This window comes from Mesoplodon bidens (genome assembly GCF_964165515.1).
Source record: "Mesoplodon bidens genome assembly, chromosome: 1".
NCBI classification, from domain to species: Eukaryota; Metazoa; Chordata; class Mammalia; order Artiodactyla; family Ziphiidae; genus Mesoplodon; species Mesoplodon bidens.
The window spans coordinates 191,261,107-191,278,228 of record NC_138176.1 but is presented as its reverse complement, the minus strand read 5'-3'; the positions used below and the strand labels follow the sequence as shown (position 1 = coordinate 191,278,228).

Below are 17,122 nucleotides of genomic sequence, written 5' to 3'. Positions count from 1 at the left end.
GAAAAGTTTGGCCAACAGCTAAAGGTAAATGTATGGAGGGGAAACTTGGCAAAGTCTCCAAATTCAAGGGACAGTCATTACCCCACACTTGTATGGAGGCTGTATGTCCCGAGTTTCAGATATTGGAACACCTAATACTTTAAGGCTCTGCTAAATACTGTTTTCATGAGAAATTGATAAGAAATATTTGGAGTTAACCTCTTTCTAGGTGTAGGTTAGCCAATGCTCAGATTTTTTTCCTGGCAAAAGTAAGATGCCTGGGAAACAGCGCTTCCACCAGAGGACACGTAGTTAATAAGATTTTGGCAAACTCAAGGGACAGGCAAGTGTTCAGAAGCCAGATGAGGAGGGAAGCGATAAATGCTCTCTGGAGGCTTTAGTTGAGGTCAGAAGGCCAGGCGCCACAGGCGAGGACCTGGAAGAGGGCACCACTGGCGTTCTCACCAGCGCTCACCGGACATTATGCTTCAGGAAGCCGGTCCGGGATGCCCAGCGCTCCTCCCCGGGAGCTCCCTCCCCAGGCCTCCCGGGCGTTGGATCCTAGCCACGTCCTCACCCTTCAAATGGGTGTGGGTGGTTTCTTAAGTGGACGTGACCACCGCCGAGGGGAAAGCGTGCAAGGAGGTGGGAGCGAGCGGGGAGGCGGGGCGGGTGGAGACGGAGCAGTGGGAGGGGTGAGGAGTGAGAGGGCGGCGGAAAGGAGAGAAGGACGCTGTGGCCGGGCAGGAGGAAGTGCGCCGGGTCTCGACGGTCGCTGCGCACCCCTGACGGGTGGGGCCGCCAGGTGAGCCCGAGATGCTGCTGCGCTGGAAGCCCGGGCTGCCGCTGCGGCTGCTGCTGCTCCTGGGGCCGCTGTGTCCCTGCTCCCCCGGCGCCCTGGCGGAACCCGCGCCAGCTGAGGCTGAGGACGTCGTGGTGCTGGTTTTCTCCACCGAGCGGCCAGTGCATCTGGTGAGTCCCGCGTTCCTGTCCTTCACCATCGACGCCAATCTGGCCACGGACCCGCGGTTCCTCACCTTCCTGGGGTAAGTGCGGGCCTGCGGGTCCTTGTCCTCTCTCCTGCCCTGCTGACATCACGCCCGCCCTACCGGCCGCTGTCTGCCCTATACTCCGGAACCTTCTCACCTCTCTCTCTCTGTTTCTCTCTCTGTCTCTCTCTCTCTCTCTTTTTCTCCCCAGCCCACCCACTGCAGGTCCCCCAAACCCTTCTTTCCCGCCTTCATTCACTCAGCAAGTGTTGCCTGAGCGCCAACTAAAGGCCAGGTATTAGGGGAAATTGCGGAAAGAAACTTCCCATCCGCCCCAGAAACTCGTCGGAAGGAGGGGGCCCGGCAAGTGCACCTGGAGGGCTTTGAGCATTTGAATTTGCTGCACCTTGTAGGACAAGTAACACTGTGCGCCAGGCTTCAGTCTCTTAAACTCTGTTAGTAAGGTTAAAGGAAAAAAACAACTTTTTCCTTGGGCGGGGGGTTAAGGAAAAGGCCACAAAGGAGAATAAGCTTACTTACTCTATAATAAGACTTTTAAAGAGCAGTTTTACGTTCACAGCAAAATTGAGCACATGGTACACAGATTTCCCATACTACACTCTTTAAAAAATTTTTTTAATATCACATCAGTGAGACCTGGAAGACTATTTCAGTGACTTACAGAACCTTAATAAAAAGCTCTCTCTCCAAGCTGAGACTGCAAAATGTGGCACTGCTTTACTAGCTGTAATTTTTTTTCTCACTTGAGAAAGACTGAGCCTAGTGCAGGTTCCCTGGTCCCTGCCCGTGAGTGCAGGCTGATTCCAAGATAGGGCGCTGCAGGGACAGACCCAGGTCATCTAGGCCACTCATCTAGGTCATGAGAGCCTCCAGAGATGACCACACCTCAACCAGCGCAAACAACTCGAATCCTGCCTTGCCAAACACCTACAGGCTGGCCCTTCTGTGCCCACACCTGCAGCTGCTACTGCTAATTTCAGTCACTTACTTTGCAAATAAAAGCAGGTAGCCTAAGGCTGCGAGATTGGCAGTGAGACCAGCCTGGATTCCCAGCTCTGCCCAAACCGGTGGCTTGGTTTTTACAGGTTGCTTGGCAACTCCAAGCCTTGATTTCTTCAACTGTAGAATGGAACTTCTAAAACCTTCCTGTAGGATTGCTATGAGCATTGGATGAGATAATAAATAAGCACTTAGTGTTTGACAGTGCTCAAAATTTGTTAATTGCTTCTTCCTGGGAATTGGTGAGTATTTGCTAACCATTCATCAGTTCTCTGTGCATTTCTTTCAGTGGTAGTTAACCTCTATCTTTCCCCATGTGGCAAGAAAGGAAGAATTTCCTGGTGGAAAGGAGTTCCCACTTTTTCCCCTTTCCCTTATGGAAAGTTAGCTCATATCAGGCAGCAGCTGGCTGGGAGACAGAAAGATTATTCTGGTGAAACACTGAACTAGAGGGCTCCATATCTGAGGACCCCAGGCCTAGCTTGGGATGGGGGGGGGTGGTGATAGGGGAAGAGAGAGTGTGAGGTGCCTTACTGCAAACAGAAAGATTAAGCAAATGACCATTTATTGAAATGTGAGAACGTAAGCCCTTTTCTGCTGCTGCAGCCAGCATATACCCTACCCCTCCCCAAGGAGGAGCATTTGGGTATCCCTTCCTGGAGACACAAGTCCAAAAGAAAAAACCTACAGTACGACTTTTGGGGTCCAGTCAATCTAACCAACTTGCTAGCAATGCTCCCCACCCCCAAACACACACAGAACTTCCATTCGTCTTAAACACATCTCTTAATTTCCCATAGCACTCTTTCTTCCCCCCGGTCTCCATCGTTTTGTTAAAGGCTGGAGGATAACGAAACCAAAAAAGCATAGCATGCAATCAATAAGACTGTTTGTTTACAAAGCACAATGTATTCCTGTTCATATGGGCTTCTCTCCAGGGCTGGCTCCTGACCCCTCCAGGTCCCTTCCCTGAGCAGAAGCTGTTTTCCATGCCTACTCCCCAGAGGCATCCACACAATTCTCATCTGAGCCTTAAAGACTGCAGCTCAAAGAGGAATGAGCTCCCTCCCCTTCTCACCTAAGACGGAGCTTCTGAATTAGGGTCTGAGGGTCCATCTCCCCAGGATGGCTGACACAGTGCCCAGAGTGACCTGGCCATCTCAGAAGACAGAATATTTAGCTTCCATCTCAAAAGACAACATAGGGCTTATCATCTATCACAGGAGCGGCGAGTCAGATGGGCATTGTTGTATTTCAGTTCCTCAAGAGTGAAGCTGCTTGGGTGAAGAGGCAAGAGCTGAGCAGATGAAAGCTGAAGTACTAAGAAGGGGAGGATTATAAAAATAGCTGGCACTAATTGAACCGTCGTCATAGGCCAGGCCCTGTTCTAAGCACCTCCGAGGCATTAATTCGTTTAGTCCTTGCTACAAAACTGTGAGGTTAGTACTATTATCATCCCCATTTTTAAAATGAAGGGATTGAGGCCTAGGGAGATTCAACAACTTGCCCATGGTCAGCCAACTATGACATGAAGGAACAGAATTTGAAGCCAGATGCTAATTGTAGACACACGAGTACACAAAAAGAAAATAAAGCAGTTCATATTTTTTAAAGGCAGCAGAGGAGGGATGGTAGAAAAAGATTGTCTGGAAATAAATTGAGAACACTGATGTAATGAAAAGAAGCACTGTCTTGAGAACAGGAGAATCATGGCCCATATCGCTACGGTACTTCAAAAGAGGCCTAAGCAAATTCGTCTGATGGCACGGTTCTGGTTTCCCACGGTGGCAAACAGATGTGTTTTGGGTTGGTTTTATTTTTCCCCACATTTGCAGTTAAAGAACATGGAGTACACAGAACTTAAATGCCAATGGTAGAACAATCTAGAATCAGAAAGGAGCATCTTTTCAGTTTGCCCTCTTCCTGGAGGTAACTCATCAACAACCCAGTCAAAAACTTCCTAAGCCCAACTACGTGCAAAGCTCCCAAGAGGCCCTGGCCCTCAAAGATTGGAGGACAGAGACCGGTAGGGCTAAACAGAAATAGAACGTGGGCCTCATGAGTAAGCCACATAATGTAATTTAAAGTTTTCTAGTAGCCATATTCAAAAAGGGAAAAAAGAAACAGGTAAAATTAATTTCAATAATATATTTTACTGAAGTTTTCTAGTAGCCATATTCAAAAAGGGAAAAAAGAAACTGGTAAAATTAATTTTAATAATATATTTTACTAAACACAAAATATCCAAATTATTATCATTCAACATGTAATCAATACAAAATATTAATCAGATATTTTACATTCTTTTTCAAACCAAGTCTTCAAAGTCTGGTGTATGTTTTATACTCCCAGCACATCTCAGTTCAGACTAGCCACATTTCAAGCTGCATGTGGTTACTGCCTTGGCAGTGCAGCCACATTTCAATACAAGCACAGTTCACTAATTCAAGGTAAAAATTAGAGCACTGAGTCAGTGGTAGAAATCACAGAGCAAAAACGTGGTGCTACACAGCGATTGCAGTGAAAATGCAGCTGTGCTTACATTTCATAAGGATTTGCTTATTTTATTTCAGCAAAGTTCATCCCTTTTTGCCAATTTGATAAATATTTATTATTAATAACTTCCAATAATCAGATTCCTGCATCTTCATGGACAAAGTTGCTTTCCATATTAGAAAAGCACTTATTAGTAATGTCAAATGCATGTTTTGATAACCAATGTTGGAAATAACCTCAGGCCCTCTTTGTGCCTGTTGCTGAGAGAAAGAACCACAGCCAGAGAAACAGAAAACTGAGAACAATCAACAAGCCATAGGCTCATAGTTTCTGACCCCTGAGACTCTGCACTTCCCCCTGGTTGAGCAGCGCTCACTGTTCCCTTCCTCCACAAAGTCTTTCACTGTGCAGCCTAGAGCCCTTTGCATGGTAACCCTACTCCGTTTTCCCTGGAGAATATTCCGGCCTCCTCTTTGCCGTAGCTAAACCTTGGCTCTTCTTTTGAAGACCCAAGTGGAGAAGTAGACGCAGCTACTTCTCTGAAGTAGCCCTTTGGAGTAGAAGCTGTGCATTCTCCCACACTGCAGCCCTCCCCCATTCCCCAGTGTAGCTTCTAGATAATTGCCCCCTGGTTTGAACTCCAGACTGCTGTGGTTCAAATCCCCATTGGCTTGTTACCTCGGGCAAATTACCTAGCCTGATTTTGTTCAGGTTCCTTGTCTGTAAAATGAGGGTAATAATGACACCTACCTCTTTGGGTTGTTTGGCCATTAAGTGAAATAATCTATGCAAAGTGTGTAAAACACTCAGTTTGGATAACTTGATGCCTGCTAGAGATGACTGTCCCGATCCAGTGTGAGGTTTGCTCTCTCCGCGGCTGGCTCTCCTCCTGTGCTCCTTGCGACCCAACTCTGCTCCCCTCTGACTCACTCCTCATTATTGACTGAAGATCCACATCGATCTCACAGTTTCCTCTGCACTCCCACGTCCCACCATCATCCTAGATGACTTCAAGTCCACTTGAATACTGTCTCTCAGTTTCTTCACACCCACATTTTCTAATAATCTTCACTCAGTGTTTTACTGGAGCCAGTTTCCACCAGCTGGTGAAATGTGTGCATTGCTTCCCAACTCCACATTCAGTGACATCAACACCATTATCTTGAAATCAGCCTTGATGGGAATACTTACACCATGGAAATTGGCAAATGCAAAAAACAGGGCACTTTTCTGGGGGCAGGGGGCAGCTTCCTAGAACACACCATTTCACTCCATTTCAACCACCTGATGCCATGGCTATGCCTTGGCTCTTCCCATCACTAAGAACCTTTCAACATCTGAAATCTTAAATTAAAATCTCCCATTCTTGGACAGTACTCCTTACCCTCTTAGCGTTTTTTTACTTTGTGGATCCCACCACAACTATTTTTTAAGTACCTCCACTGAATAGCCTCTTCCTTTTACTTCTTCCATATCTGATTTGGGCTTCTTGATTTATCACATGAATCATTTTTATGATAATGGTTCCCAAACTCCTGCCCCATTTTTCTTCTTGCTAAAACCCAAACCTAGCTTAGTCTAACTATATTTTCCCTCTTTGGAATCTATAAGGTGGCCATAAAGTCTGGAAATGGAAAATATTATCTAATCATGTACTGTCATGCATATTAATAAACCACTTATAGGTATTTGCCTCTGCTTCCAGTCTTAGTGGCCACCCTGCATAGCAGGGCTATTACACTCTTGGGGGCAGAGGGGACTCTCTCAGTGACATGGATTGATGTTGTGCTGTAAATTCCTGGCCTCCAGACTTACTTGGCCTTTAATGCTACTCCTTAACACTCCTTTTCTGGGCTCTCTCATTCTCCACTTCCTTCAAAACTCTGATCCCACTTCCACTTCATCACTCTTAGTCTATGACCGCATTTCTCTTCCTCAAAGAAAATGAAGTCGCTAGATAGGAACTTCCTTTTCTTCCTGCAGTCGAACCTGCAGTCAGCATGGCTACCTCTAGCTTTCTTCCTTTCTCTCTTCTCAGCCCAGTTCTTCTAGCTCTGCTGTGGATCCTGCCCCCTCCCCAAGGACTTTGCTCTAGCAATCATCTCTTCTCTCTCCTGTATCTTTAACCTCTCCCTTTTTGTTGAATCCTTCTTCTCAGCGTAGAAACATGCTCAAGTCTTTCCCATCTCAAACACCTCCCAGCACGTGTGTCTCTGCATTCACCACCCTCTTTCTCCTCCCCTTTGCAGACTTTCTTACTAACCATGCCTTCCTTGGTCCACCCTCATGATGTCCCCATCATCGTGTCATAAAATCAATCTCTCCCACATCATCAGTGACCTTTTATTGCGAAATCCAATGACTACCTTTCAATCCTTATCTTATTTGTCTCTATTATGGGTTGAATGTCTGGGTGTCCCCTCCAAATTCATATGCTGAAGTCCTAACCCCTGGTACCTCAGTCTGTGACCTTATTTGGAAATAGTGTCATTGCAGACATAACTAGTTAAGAATTGGTCAGAATGGAATGGAGTGGACCCCAATCCAATATGACTGATGAGCTTATAAAAAGGGGAAATTTGGAGACAGACATACACAAACAGAGAACCCCCTGTGCAGATTGGAGTTATACTGCTACAAGGAGCTACCCGATGTTGGGAAAAAGGCCTGGAGCAGATCTTCCCCCAGCACCTGCAGAGGGAGTATGGCCTTGCCAACACCTTGATTTCAGACTTCTAGCCTCCAGAACTATAAGACAATAAATTTCCACTGTTTAAGCCACTCAGTTGGTGGTACTTTGTTACTACAGCCCTAGCAAACCAATACAGTCTCCCAGAAGCATTTGACAAGGTTGACAATGGAAACACTCATCCCTGTGTCACTTCCATTTCTGGCGATTTCCCCCATCTCTCTAACAGTTCTTCTCCACCTCTTCTTCTAGCTTATCTTCAGTGTTGATGTTCCTCAGACTTCTGACCTAGGCCTTCTTTTTTACTTCACATAATCTCCTGAGTGGTTTCACCCACTTCCATGGCTTGAATTACTGTTCATGCAGTGGTATGCCAGAAAATGTTTCACAACTGGCTCTCTGGGAGGAGAGGAGACTGATTTAAGTTTTTTTCCGAGTTCTGTAGTATAAATATCCCCACCATGGCTGACTTCAAACTGCCAACAGTTTAACAGCTGGTTCTCAGAACAAAACAGTTGGCTCTCACAAGCTGGTACAAGTCAGTGCAGGGTGGCTCCTACTCATCTCTGCTTTTGTGTCAGAGATAAGCAACTTATTTTTACACATAAGGTAAAATAAAAATACCTGCAGACGTTTCTTTCCCCTAACAAACTGTTCCAGAAATGGAATATCTGCAGCTGCTTTTATGTGTTCTTTTGTTATTTCCATGTCGTTGTGGTGGTAGTGCTGATGCCGGTGGATTTTTCCCCCCTTTCTTTTTACTGTATATGATAGAAATACTGTACCTTTGATCAATTTTGTTTTTATGACAAGTTTGCAGCTGTTTTAAATCTGTTTTTTGTCAGAGGGCATCAAAATTGTATCTCAAAACAAGAAAATATTCCATTACAAAGGAGACGAACAAAAAGGTCCTTCATACCAATACTTCGAAACATGTGATTTCCTTTACTTGGCAGGAGCCGTAGCACTGGGTTTTAATTTTGTTCAGAAGACAGTCTTTGTCTGGACCCATTTGCCCTTCCATCAGGCTGGACTTAACTGTTCATTCACTTGACGAATATTTATTAAGCACCAGCTGTGGGCCAGGTACTTATCTAGGTGCTGAGGAGATTCTGATGAGCCATACAGAGTCCCTGCTTTCACAGAGCTTAGCTCAGGGGCGGGGATAGATAGTAAACCAAATCAACAAAAAAGGAAGCTAATTTCAGAGAGTGGTGAACGCTGTGAAGAACATAAAGGCAGGGTAATGTGGTCGAGAGTGACCCGAGGTGGTACAGTCACGTCTTCTGGGAATCAGGCTCTGATCCTCAGGCATCTGAGCAAGGCCGTGCACAGACGCACATCTTGTGATACCACAGCTCCTTCCTGCTGCTCACTTACCCTTCCTTTCCCAGACAGCACCAGTCTCTCCTGTCTCAATTACTTACAGATACCAGTTACACAAATCTAAATGAGCTTCCTCTATCATCAAACACAATCAAAATCAAAATCGAGGACCAGAATTGGTGCCTGGACAAAAGCAGTGGAACAGGGCCAGCCCAGAGTGGCTCTGAGAAAAGTTCCTTGTATCAGTTTTAGGGCCACATCTCTGCACTTGTGGGCTAGGGATTCACTAGTCACTGACTTCTAGACTGAGGACTCTCCGTTCTACACCTCGCCTTTACGTGTCTTCTGAGCTCCAGGCACACATGGCCAAGGGCCTAATGGCAATGTTTCTTGGTTTTCACTGGCATCTCAAATTCTACAGCACTGTGCCCTGCCCCCACCTTCGTCCCCATCTCCAGTCTATCACCTACTCTTCATCTCAGCAAATGATATTACCATCTTCCAGATGCTTCCCAGGGGTGATCTTGGACTCTTCTCCAATATCCAGTTAAACACCAAATCTAGTACTTCTGTCTCCATATGTATCTTGAATTTATCCCTCTCTTCATCCCCACTGTTTTTACCTTACCTCAGCCCATCACTTTCTGTCTACATTAATGTGACCACAGTCTTAGTCCTTCTATTCAGTTATTTACACTGCAGCCTGAGATTCTTTTCTAAAATAAAAGTCTAGTGTGGACACCCCACTGCTTTAAATCCTTCCATGGCTCCCCACTGCCTTGATATAAAATTGGAACTCCTGGACATGGTGGCTTACAAACCCTCCATGATATACGGTCCTGCTTGCCTCTCCAGTCTATCTTCTCCCAGCACCTCGCTGTCCCCAATCTCTAGGCTCTCGCCACACCTATCAGCTCTTTGGTGGTGCCATATTCCCTTCTTCTACCTCTGGTGTTTGTACAGACTTTTCCCTACACCTGGAACACTTTCTTCAATCCCACCTCACTATCTTGGATATGGATAAGATTTTTTCCTTTTGAACATCTAACAGTGAAGACACTTGCCCCTGGAAAACCTCTAACCACCTCCTGCCTCTAGGGCAAAGTCTGGGTTAAGATCCCCTTTGTATGTTCTGATAGCATTGTTTTGGAATTGCCTATTTACTTGTCTCTCTCTCTATATATATCACTGTACTATAAATTATATGAGAACAGCAGCTACCTCTGGCTTGTTTGCCATTGTAGCCCCAGCAACTAACATAATGCCTGACACAGAGTGTGCCTACAATGAATATTTATTGAATAAATTAATGGATGACTATGTCTCCTTTAAGTAACTCTTGTTTTTTTCACCTATTCTTAAAAAGACAGAAACACACACACACACACACGGAGTCACCTTGTATGAATTAAAATATTATGTGCTTATTGGGCTTCCCTGGTGGCACAGTGGTTGAGAGTCCACCTGCCAATGCAGGGGACACGAGTTTGTGCCCCGGTCCGGGAGGATCCCCCTGCCGTGGAGCAGCTGGGACCGTGGGCCATGGCCACTGAGCCTGTGCGTCCGGAGTCTGCAACGGGAGAGGCCACAACAGTGAGAGGCCCGTGTACCGCAAAAAAAAAAAAAAAAAAAAAATATATATATATATATATATATATATATATATTATGTGCTTATTATAGAAAATGTGAAAAATACATAAAAGCAATAGGAAAGAGTCTACCGTCCATTTACCACATAATTATGACTCCTGTTATCTCCTTCTATATATATATATTATTTTCATTGTTGAAATCACACTATGTCTACAGGTTGTTCCTTTAATAGTAAAAGTTGTGGTTATTTAAAGTGCAGAGCTCCCTGGCATTAAGTGTATTCACATTGTTGTGCAGCCATCTTGGAACTTTTTCATCTTCCCAAACTGAAACTCTGTACCCATTAAACAATAATGTACTATTCCCCCTTCCTACAGCTTATTTTTTTTTATTTTTTGGCCATGCCTCGAGGCATATGGGATATTAGTTCCCCGACCAGGGATTGAACCCATGCCCCCTGCATTGGAATCTTAACCACTGAATCACCAGGGAAGTCCCAAGAGTTTAGTTTTATTTGGGTTCATAGCATAGTGGAAATGGCTTTCTTCTGAATCCTTACTCAGTTCAAGTGAACATTCCCATATATCTTCAAGCGGTTCTGAGGATTTCCTGGCAGATGCCATCCTTCCCAGAGTTCTTTGGTGCTGTCAGGTATTTCAGTCAATTCCATGTTGATAACATCCCTGAAGTCTCACTTTGTGCTACATCTCCTCATGCCAGGACCCACAATAGGTTCAGGGGCCTTCGAAAATATTTCAAGTTCTTTTAAGATCCAAAGAAAATGAACTTTTAGGTCAAAGAAAATGTTTTAATATATAATGTTAACATATTTGTCTTTACATGAATATCATCACAAAATACAATTTAAAAAAATGTTTTATGGTGGAAGAGGTGCATGAAGGCAAAAGTGCCTAGGTAGTACTGTAAATGCTTTCATGTTACAAACAAAAAAAAAATGGTGAGGAGGAATCGCTGAAGTTTTTAACGCAAGACACTTATCCTTTGGTCAATTTCCACCTTTTAATTTCTCTTTCCTAAGCAAAAATAAAGAAATCTTAACAGAAATTTTACATAGCACTATATATAGTTAAAGCAGGAGCATGCATTGAAATTTTAAATTTTAGGTCCTGTCTTCAGTTCCTAGGATGTCAAGAAATACTGGCAATTAGATAGTCCGCCTGGCATGATTTTCCAATTTGAAATAAACCCAAATGTAAACTAATTAACTGGGCCATTTTGAGAACACACAGCATTGGTTCCATGTGTTTTAAGAGCTTTCCAGAGAGCACTGAAGCCAGGATCACATATGTGAGGCTTCAGAAATACATGGCAAGTGTCCCTGTTACCTGGGTCTTCTGTTTTTTTTTAGTTTTGTTCACTTAAATATTCATGACATCTTCATCTCTCTGAGAGAAGGAATTATAAGTCATTCTAATTCCATTCTATAGCATTCTGTACCATTCTGAGTGCATAATAGGCACCTATCAGGAGTGTTTTGGGCTTGATGACATGTGCATTTAGAATTGCTTGGATTGGAAGTGTCCTAGGTGGGTAGGAATTAGAATCTTACATCGTTCTAAGTCATTTGACTTAAATTTAAAAGGAAGGTTTTCCTTGGGGTGGAGGTGGGGCTTGGTTAGGGAGATGAGGAGGACTCCCAATCATTTATGAACTTCTCTGGGAACATAAATTTTTGAAGACAATCTATTTTTCAAAGAAACAGAGTCATCTTTCCACTCTCTCACCTCTTTTCCTCCATGAATCACAAAAGGTTATGAATTTTTTGAAAGTACTAAACATTATCCTGCTTGTCAAGTTGAAATATAAGCTCTTGCCCGAGTCAGAGCTCCAAGTTTTCTCAGGTGCCTAGAAGAGCAGCCTTGCAATTAGGAAGATTCCGATTGAGACGATGTCCCTGTTAGAGGGATATTTCTCCCTCCAGGGCCTGTACAGGTATTAGGAAATGGGTTCACCAAGAGAGAAGGGCGTAAATGTGTTTGCACTGTCTTGGAAAAAATAATTTTAATTTCTTGCTTGTCTTCATAACAGTTCTTCAAAGCTTCGTACTTTGGCCAGAGGTTTGTCTCCCGCATACCTGAGATTTGGTGGCACGAAGACGGACTTTCTCATTTTTGATCCCAAGAAGGAACCAACCTTTGAAGAGAGAAGTTACTGGCAATCTCAAGTCAACCAGGGTGAAACTTTAAAGATTAACCATATATCTAAGTTAACTTGATAACTTGAGTCAGTCATGGGCATTCTCAGAGGAGAGCTATTGCTCACATCTAACAATTAATAAGAGATGAAGGGCTCCCAGCAGACCCGTGGAGGCACCTATACAAAAGGAGGAAGCAGTGGGCAGGTTTCCTCCTCCTGATGTTCTCATGAATGTGAGACATTGGGGCAGGGGGTTTGGTGTGCTGGACACAAAACATTGGGGCAGGGGAGAGTTAATTGTGGTGTAAACAGAACAATGATTGTAGCTAAAAGGACAGAGCTGCCTAGAGGGGCCTGTGGGTAGAAATGCACCAAAACAAAAAGAGTATTTCCTGCTCAAGACACAGCACTGATCGAAACCCATTTATTCCAAAAAATGTGGATGAAAGGTATAATAAGGGGACATGGAGATATGCTCTGCTTCTAAGAATGGATTTCAAGCCTTGATTTGTTGGGCAGTGGTTCTCAAACTTTATTGACTAGACATAATCACCTGGGGTGAGTTTGAATATTTGGATTCTTGGGCTCCAACCTTAGGTTACAAGTTTAGCATGCTCCTCAGGTGATTCTGATATTGGGAGTCTGTGGGCTTCATCTGAGAAACACCCTGAGGTGCCACGAGGATTTGCCCTGTGTCTTTCGTAAGTGCTATACAGACATCAAATGGAAGCCAAATCATTATCTTAACAGTTATTAAAAAACCATATACATCATTGAATTACAATAATGAATTATGATATATATAAATGAACAATATTTTATTACTTTATATATTACATATTTCCTTCTGTTTATTTTCTGCAGTTAGGAAGTGTTTAGAACCGTTAATAACTGTGCCAATTGATAGAATAGTAATTAGAAAAAATGAAAAAAGCAGGAGAGTTTTCTTAGTATAACACATTGGAATATGTTTAGACCTGGCCCTTTCTCACCAGTCATATGCGTTCAAAAGGTCTCATAAATTTAGATAGGAAACTGTCCTTTGCTCATCAATTTTCTTCATCCTATGGGGAGGGGGGATCACTGGGGTTATCCAAGTGCTTCAGAAACATCCTTTGTGAGCACAGGGGTGGATGAGGCACCCGCTGTCAGAGAGCCAGAATGTGCAGCTTCCCAGAAAGGAAGTCACTGGGGGGTCAGCCAGTCCTGACAGCCGCCCCCGGCAGCCCTGCTGCCTTGTGATGAGGAAGCACAGTCTGCCTGATAGGATAGTGGTGGATTTTCCAAGTACACATGTTGTGGTCTCAGGAGCTTTGATGATACCAAATTTGAAGGAATAAAAGTCAACATTCCCTATCCTACCATTTGGCAAGAGGAAATCACCACAAAGCAGATATAGTCCATGTAAAACAAATTTCTATGTATGTTGAAAGTGAACCTTAAGAGAACTGAACTATGTCTTTTTCCGGTGGGTTCTCTAGTAATTTCAGGTTTCTGAGGAGCCTTCTGAATTGTTAAATAACTTGAAGTTATGTCCAATGTATCTATGTCCAGTATATGTCCAGTGTTTCTTCAGAAACCTGCCCTTTGGCTGTTTTTTTGTGGTAATTGATTAGCCAGCAAATTTGACATGTATAGCGGAATATATCCTTCTCTGATGTTACACTTGACAATCAGAAACTCAATTATCCTGCTTTAGTCTCATAAATAGCTAACTAAGTAAGTGTATAGGATTTCAACCGTATCATGTGAAAATAGATTCTCTAAATTTTTTACTCCATTTGCAGATATTTGCGAATCTGGATCCGTCCCTTCTGATGTGGAGAGGAGATTGAAGTTGGAGTGGCCCTTCCAGGAGCAATTGCTACTCAGAGAACAGTATCAGAAAAAGTTCAAGAACAGTACCTACTCAAGTAAGAAATGAAAGGTACCCTTCAAGTGTCCCAGCCCCCAAAATATTTGGATGGCTTGAACTTGGGCTTAAATCTAATAAGCCCTATAGCAGTTGTGTAAAGCTGCATAATCCTCAAATGTTAGCAAGAGTTAATGGGCAATCTTCAACCCCAAACTTCTGTTTTTTACTTTTCTTCTCCTGACTTTGCCTACTAGCCACGGAGTGAAATATAGAATCATTCATTCACAAGCTAATAATGACCTTTACTGCTCTGAAGAACTAGGAAGTCAAGGAAGACATGGATATATTCCTTGTGTAAAAGTAAAATACAAAAGTGTGAAGAGTAAAATGTGAAACCATTCACACCTCACTGTCCATTCTGTTTCCCCTCCAAGAAGCAGCCACTGCCCTGCCACTGATGTGTTGTGTATCACTGGCAGGGCAGCTTTCTCATTTTCTTTCCTCTGTGGGTTTGAAAACACAGGACTAGCTCAACTAACCAGGAATTTATTTCCATTCATGGAAACACTTTTCCAGTGTTTAAATGGGATGATGTCATGCAGGGCTTTACCACAAACAACTGAAACAAGCGATCCTTATCTAACTATGAAATATATTTTTATCTGAATGTTGATGTTTTATACCCAACTAAGGGATGATGTTGCCCCAGATCTCAGTTAAGAAAATAACCTGCTTAGATACGCTACCACTGTCTTCTTTTGACTTTCGAAAAATAAATGATCTTGAAGTTAGTTTGGGTTAGTCAACATTTCTAAGAGTACATATTGACAATAAATTATTTCTTTGTAAGATTTTACTATACACTACCTAGATTCCAGTGTGTACAATGGATTTTTTATTTTTATATTTTTTATTTATAAGGTAAGGGAAAAAGTAACACATAAGAAATCAGAAAATAGGTTATATGCTAATAGAAAATGTGGTCCTCTAAATTATTTTTTGCATTTTAAAGCAGAGGGCAGGTGAGGTGGGGAGCTATGCTAACGGTTTAATAACATGATCTATGGTTGAACAGAATTTGGCAGGACAGGGCCTTCTCAGATCCCGTTAAAGGGATGACAGAAGTCCAAGAGACCCACAGCAGGAAGGCCTTATTTGTAATTAATCATCTGATACAGGCCTGCTAGGAGAAGACCCTATGGTATTAGGTAATCTATAGCTTTATACGTTTTTTCTTGGTCATCTTAAACATATGCCAATTTACCTTAATTTTTTTTTTTCTTTTTTTTTGGCTGTGTTGGATCTTTGTTGCTGCACGTGGGCTTTCTCCAGTTGCAGCGAGCCAGGCTACTCTTCGTTGCAGTGGCAGTCTTCTCTTTGTGGTGGCTTCTCTTGTCGCGGAGCACGGGCTCTAGGCACGTGGGCTTCAGTAGTTGTGGCGCACGGGCTTAGTTGCTCCGTGGCATGTGGGATCTTCCCAGACCAGGGTTTGAACCCATGTCTCCCACATTGGCAGGCGGATTCTTAACCACTGCACCACCAGGGAAGTCCTAAATTTTTCTTTAAAAATGTTTGCTACCTCACATGATCTTTTTGGAACCAAGATGGTAGGTTTTCAACATCTTTTTCCTGCCTTTGGGACTGGGGCCTTCATAGTTTCTGCACCAGGGGAAAGCCCTTCTTTTACTAACTATGTAGCTGGGTCAGTATAATTCCAGCCACCCTATTGGCAATGCTAAAATGTATAACAAATACAGATAGTTTATTTGTATTTGGAAATATTTGACTTCTGATTTGAAATTTTCTATTTTAATCTGCATGTATTAAAACATATAGATAGAAATCTATGGGACTTCCCTGGCGGTCCAGTGGTTAAGACTTCACCTTCCAGTGCAGTGGGTATGGGTTTGACCCCTGGTTGGGGAGCTAAGATCCCACATGCCTCATGGCCAAAAAACCAAAACGTAAAACAGAAGCAATATTGTAACAAATTCAATAAAGACTTTAAAAGTGGTCCACATCAAAAAAATCTTAAAAAAACGAAATCTACTGCGTTTGGTCTGGGCACCAGCTCATTATAGGGTTAGGTATCTGAGAAGCCAATAGGTGTCTCTACACATGGCTCTGCATCCGTGGCTAAGGTTGGTAATGTCTGAGTAACATCGTATGATGCGGCATCATACGATGGAAGAAATAGAAAAAGTCTATTGTGTTAATTGCTTGGTGGCCTGCACCTTTAAAACAGGTGTCCTAGAAGATATAGGTGAGTTTTCTAATTACAGGACCCATTGGATGGTGTGTTTCACTTAAGTAGAAAATGACAAAAACATTTGTCATGAGAATATAGATTCACACTGTAAACCTGTCGGGGCAGGAAAAGGAAGCAATGTTACAGGTATAATGTTGAGTGCAACTACAGAAAGGAGGACTCCCTTATTAAAATAATAATATTTAATGAGCTAATTCTTTTTTCTCCTTCTTCTCCACCTTTCTTCCTCATCATCCCACTCCCACACTGGATGCTGGACACATTTATGTAAACAAAAATGGTATAATAGTCAGTGCCAGTGTATAATGTGTCATTTAGATTGTCTTCATTCCAGGGATCTTTCCACCCTTTCATACAGTAAGAGATAAGAGATTGGATAATGACTGGGAATTGGATAATTATCTGTGAGTTTTCTTATTTTGAGGAGGGAATAGGCTGGGTGGGTTTTATTTTTAAGAGTGGGTTTTAACTCAGTAATATACAGCCCTTATTCTAGGAGATGTTACTGTTACAGAGGGCATATAATAGAATTTCAAGCTACTTAAATTCAAAGTGTTTTTGGAAAAATGAGGAAATAGAGGAAGAGTAAGGAATGAGCTGAATAAATACTAAAAAATGCAAACATTCTATGTTTTTTGAAAATGCCATAATCCTTGTAGAAGGTCTAGGCAACAATAGTGCTTTATATCTGTAAGAGTTTTTTATGGCTTACAAAGGGTTTTCACATGTGCTATTTCAATTTGGTTT

The 17,122-nt window shown here is 42.9% G+C and overlaps 1 protein-coding gene across 1 annotated transcript in view; it reads left to right on the top strand.

Annotated features, from left to right (window-relative positions):
• Positions 1 to 721: 721 nt before the first annotated feature.
• HPSE (heparanase) overlaps positions 722 to 17,122 on the top strand; it is a 34,573-nt gene continuing 18,172 nt past the window's right edge. The window contains exons 1-3 of the mRNA XM_081249022.1: positions 722 to 1,025; positions 12,144 to 12,289; positions 14,039 to 14,164. Coding sequence (XP_081105148.1) covers positions 796 to 1,025; positions 12,144 to 12,289; positions 14,039 to 14,164 — 502 coding nt within the window. The 5' untranslated portion in view covers positions 722 to 795. The remainder of the gene's footprint in view (positions 1,026 to 12,143; positions 12,290 to 14,038; positions 14,165 to 17,122) is intronic.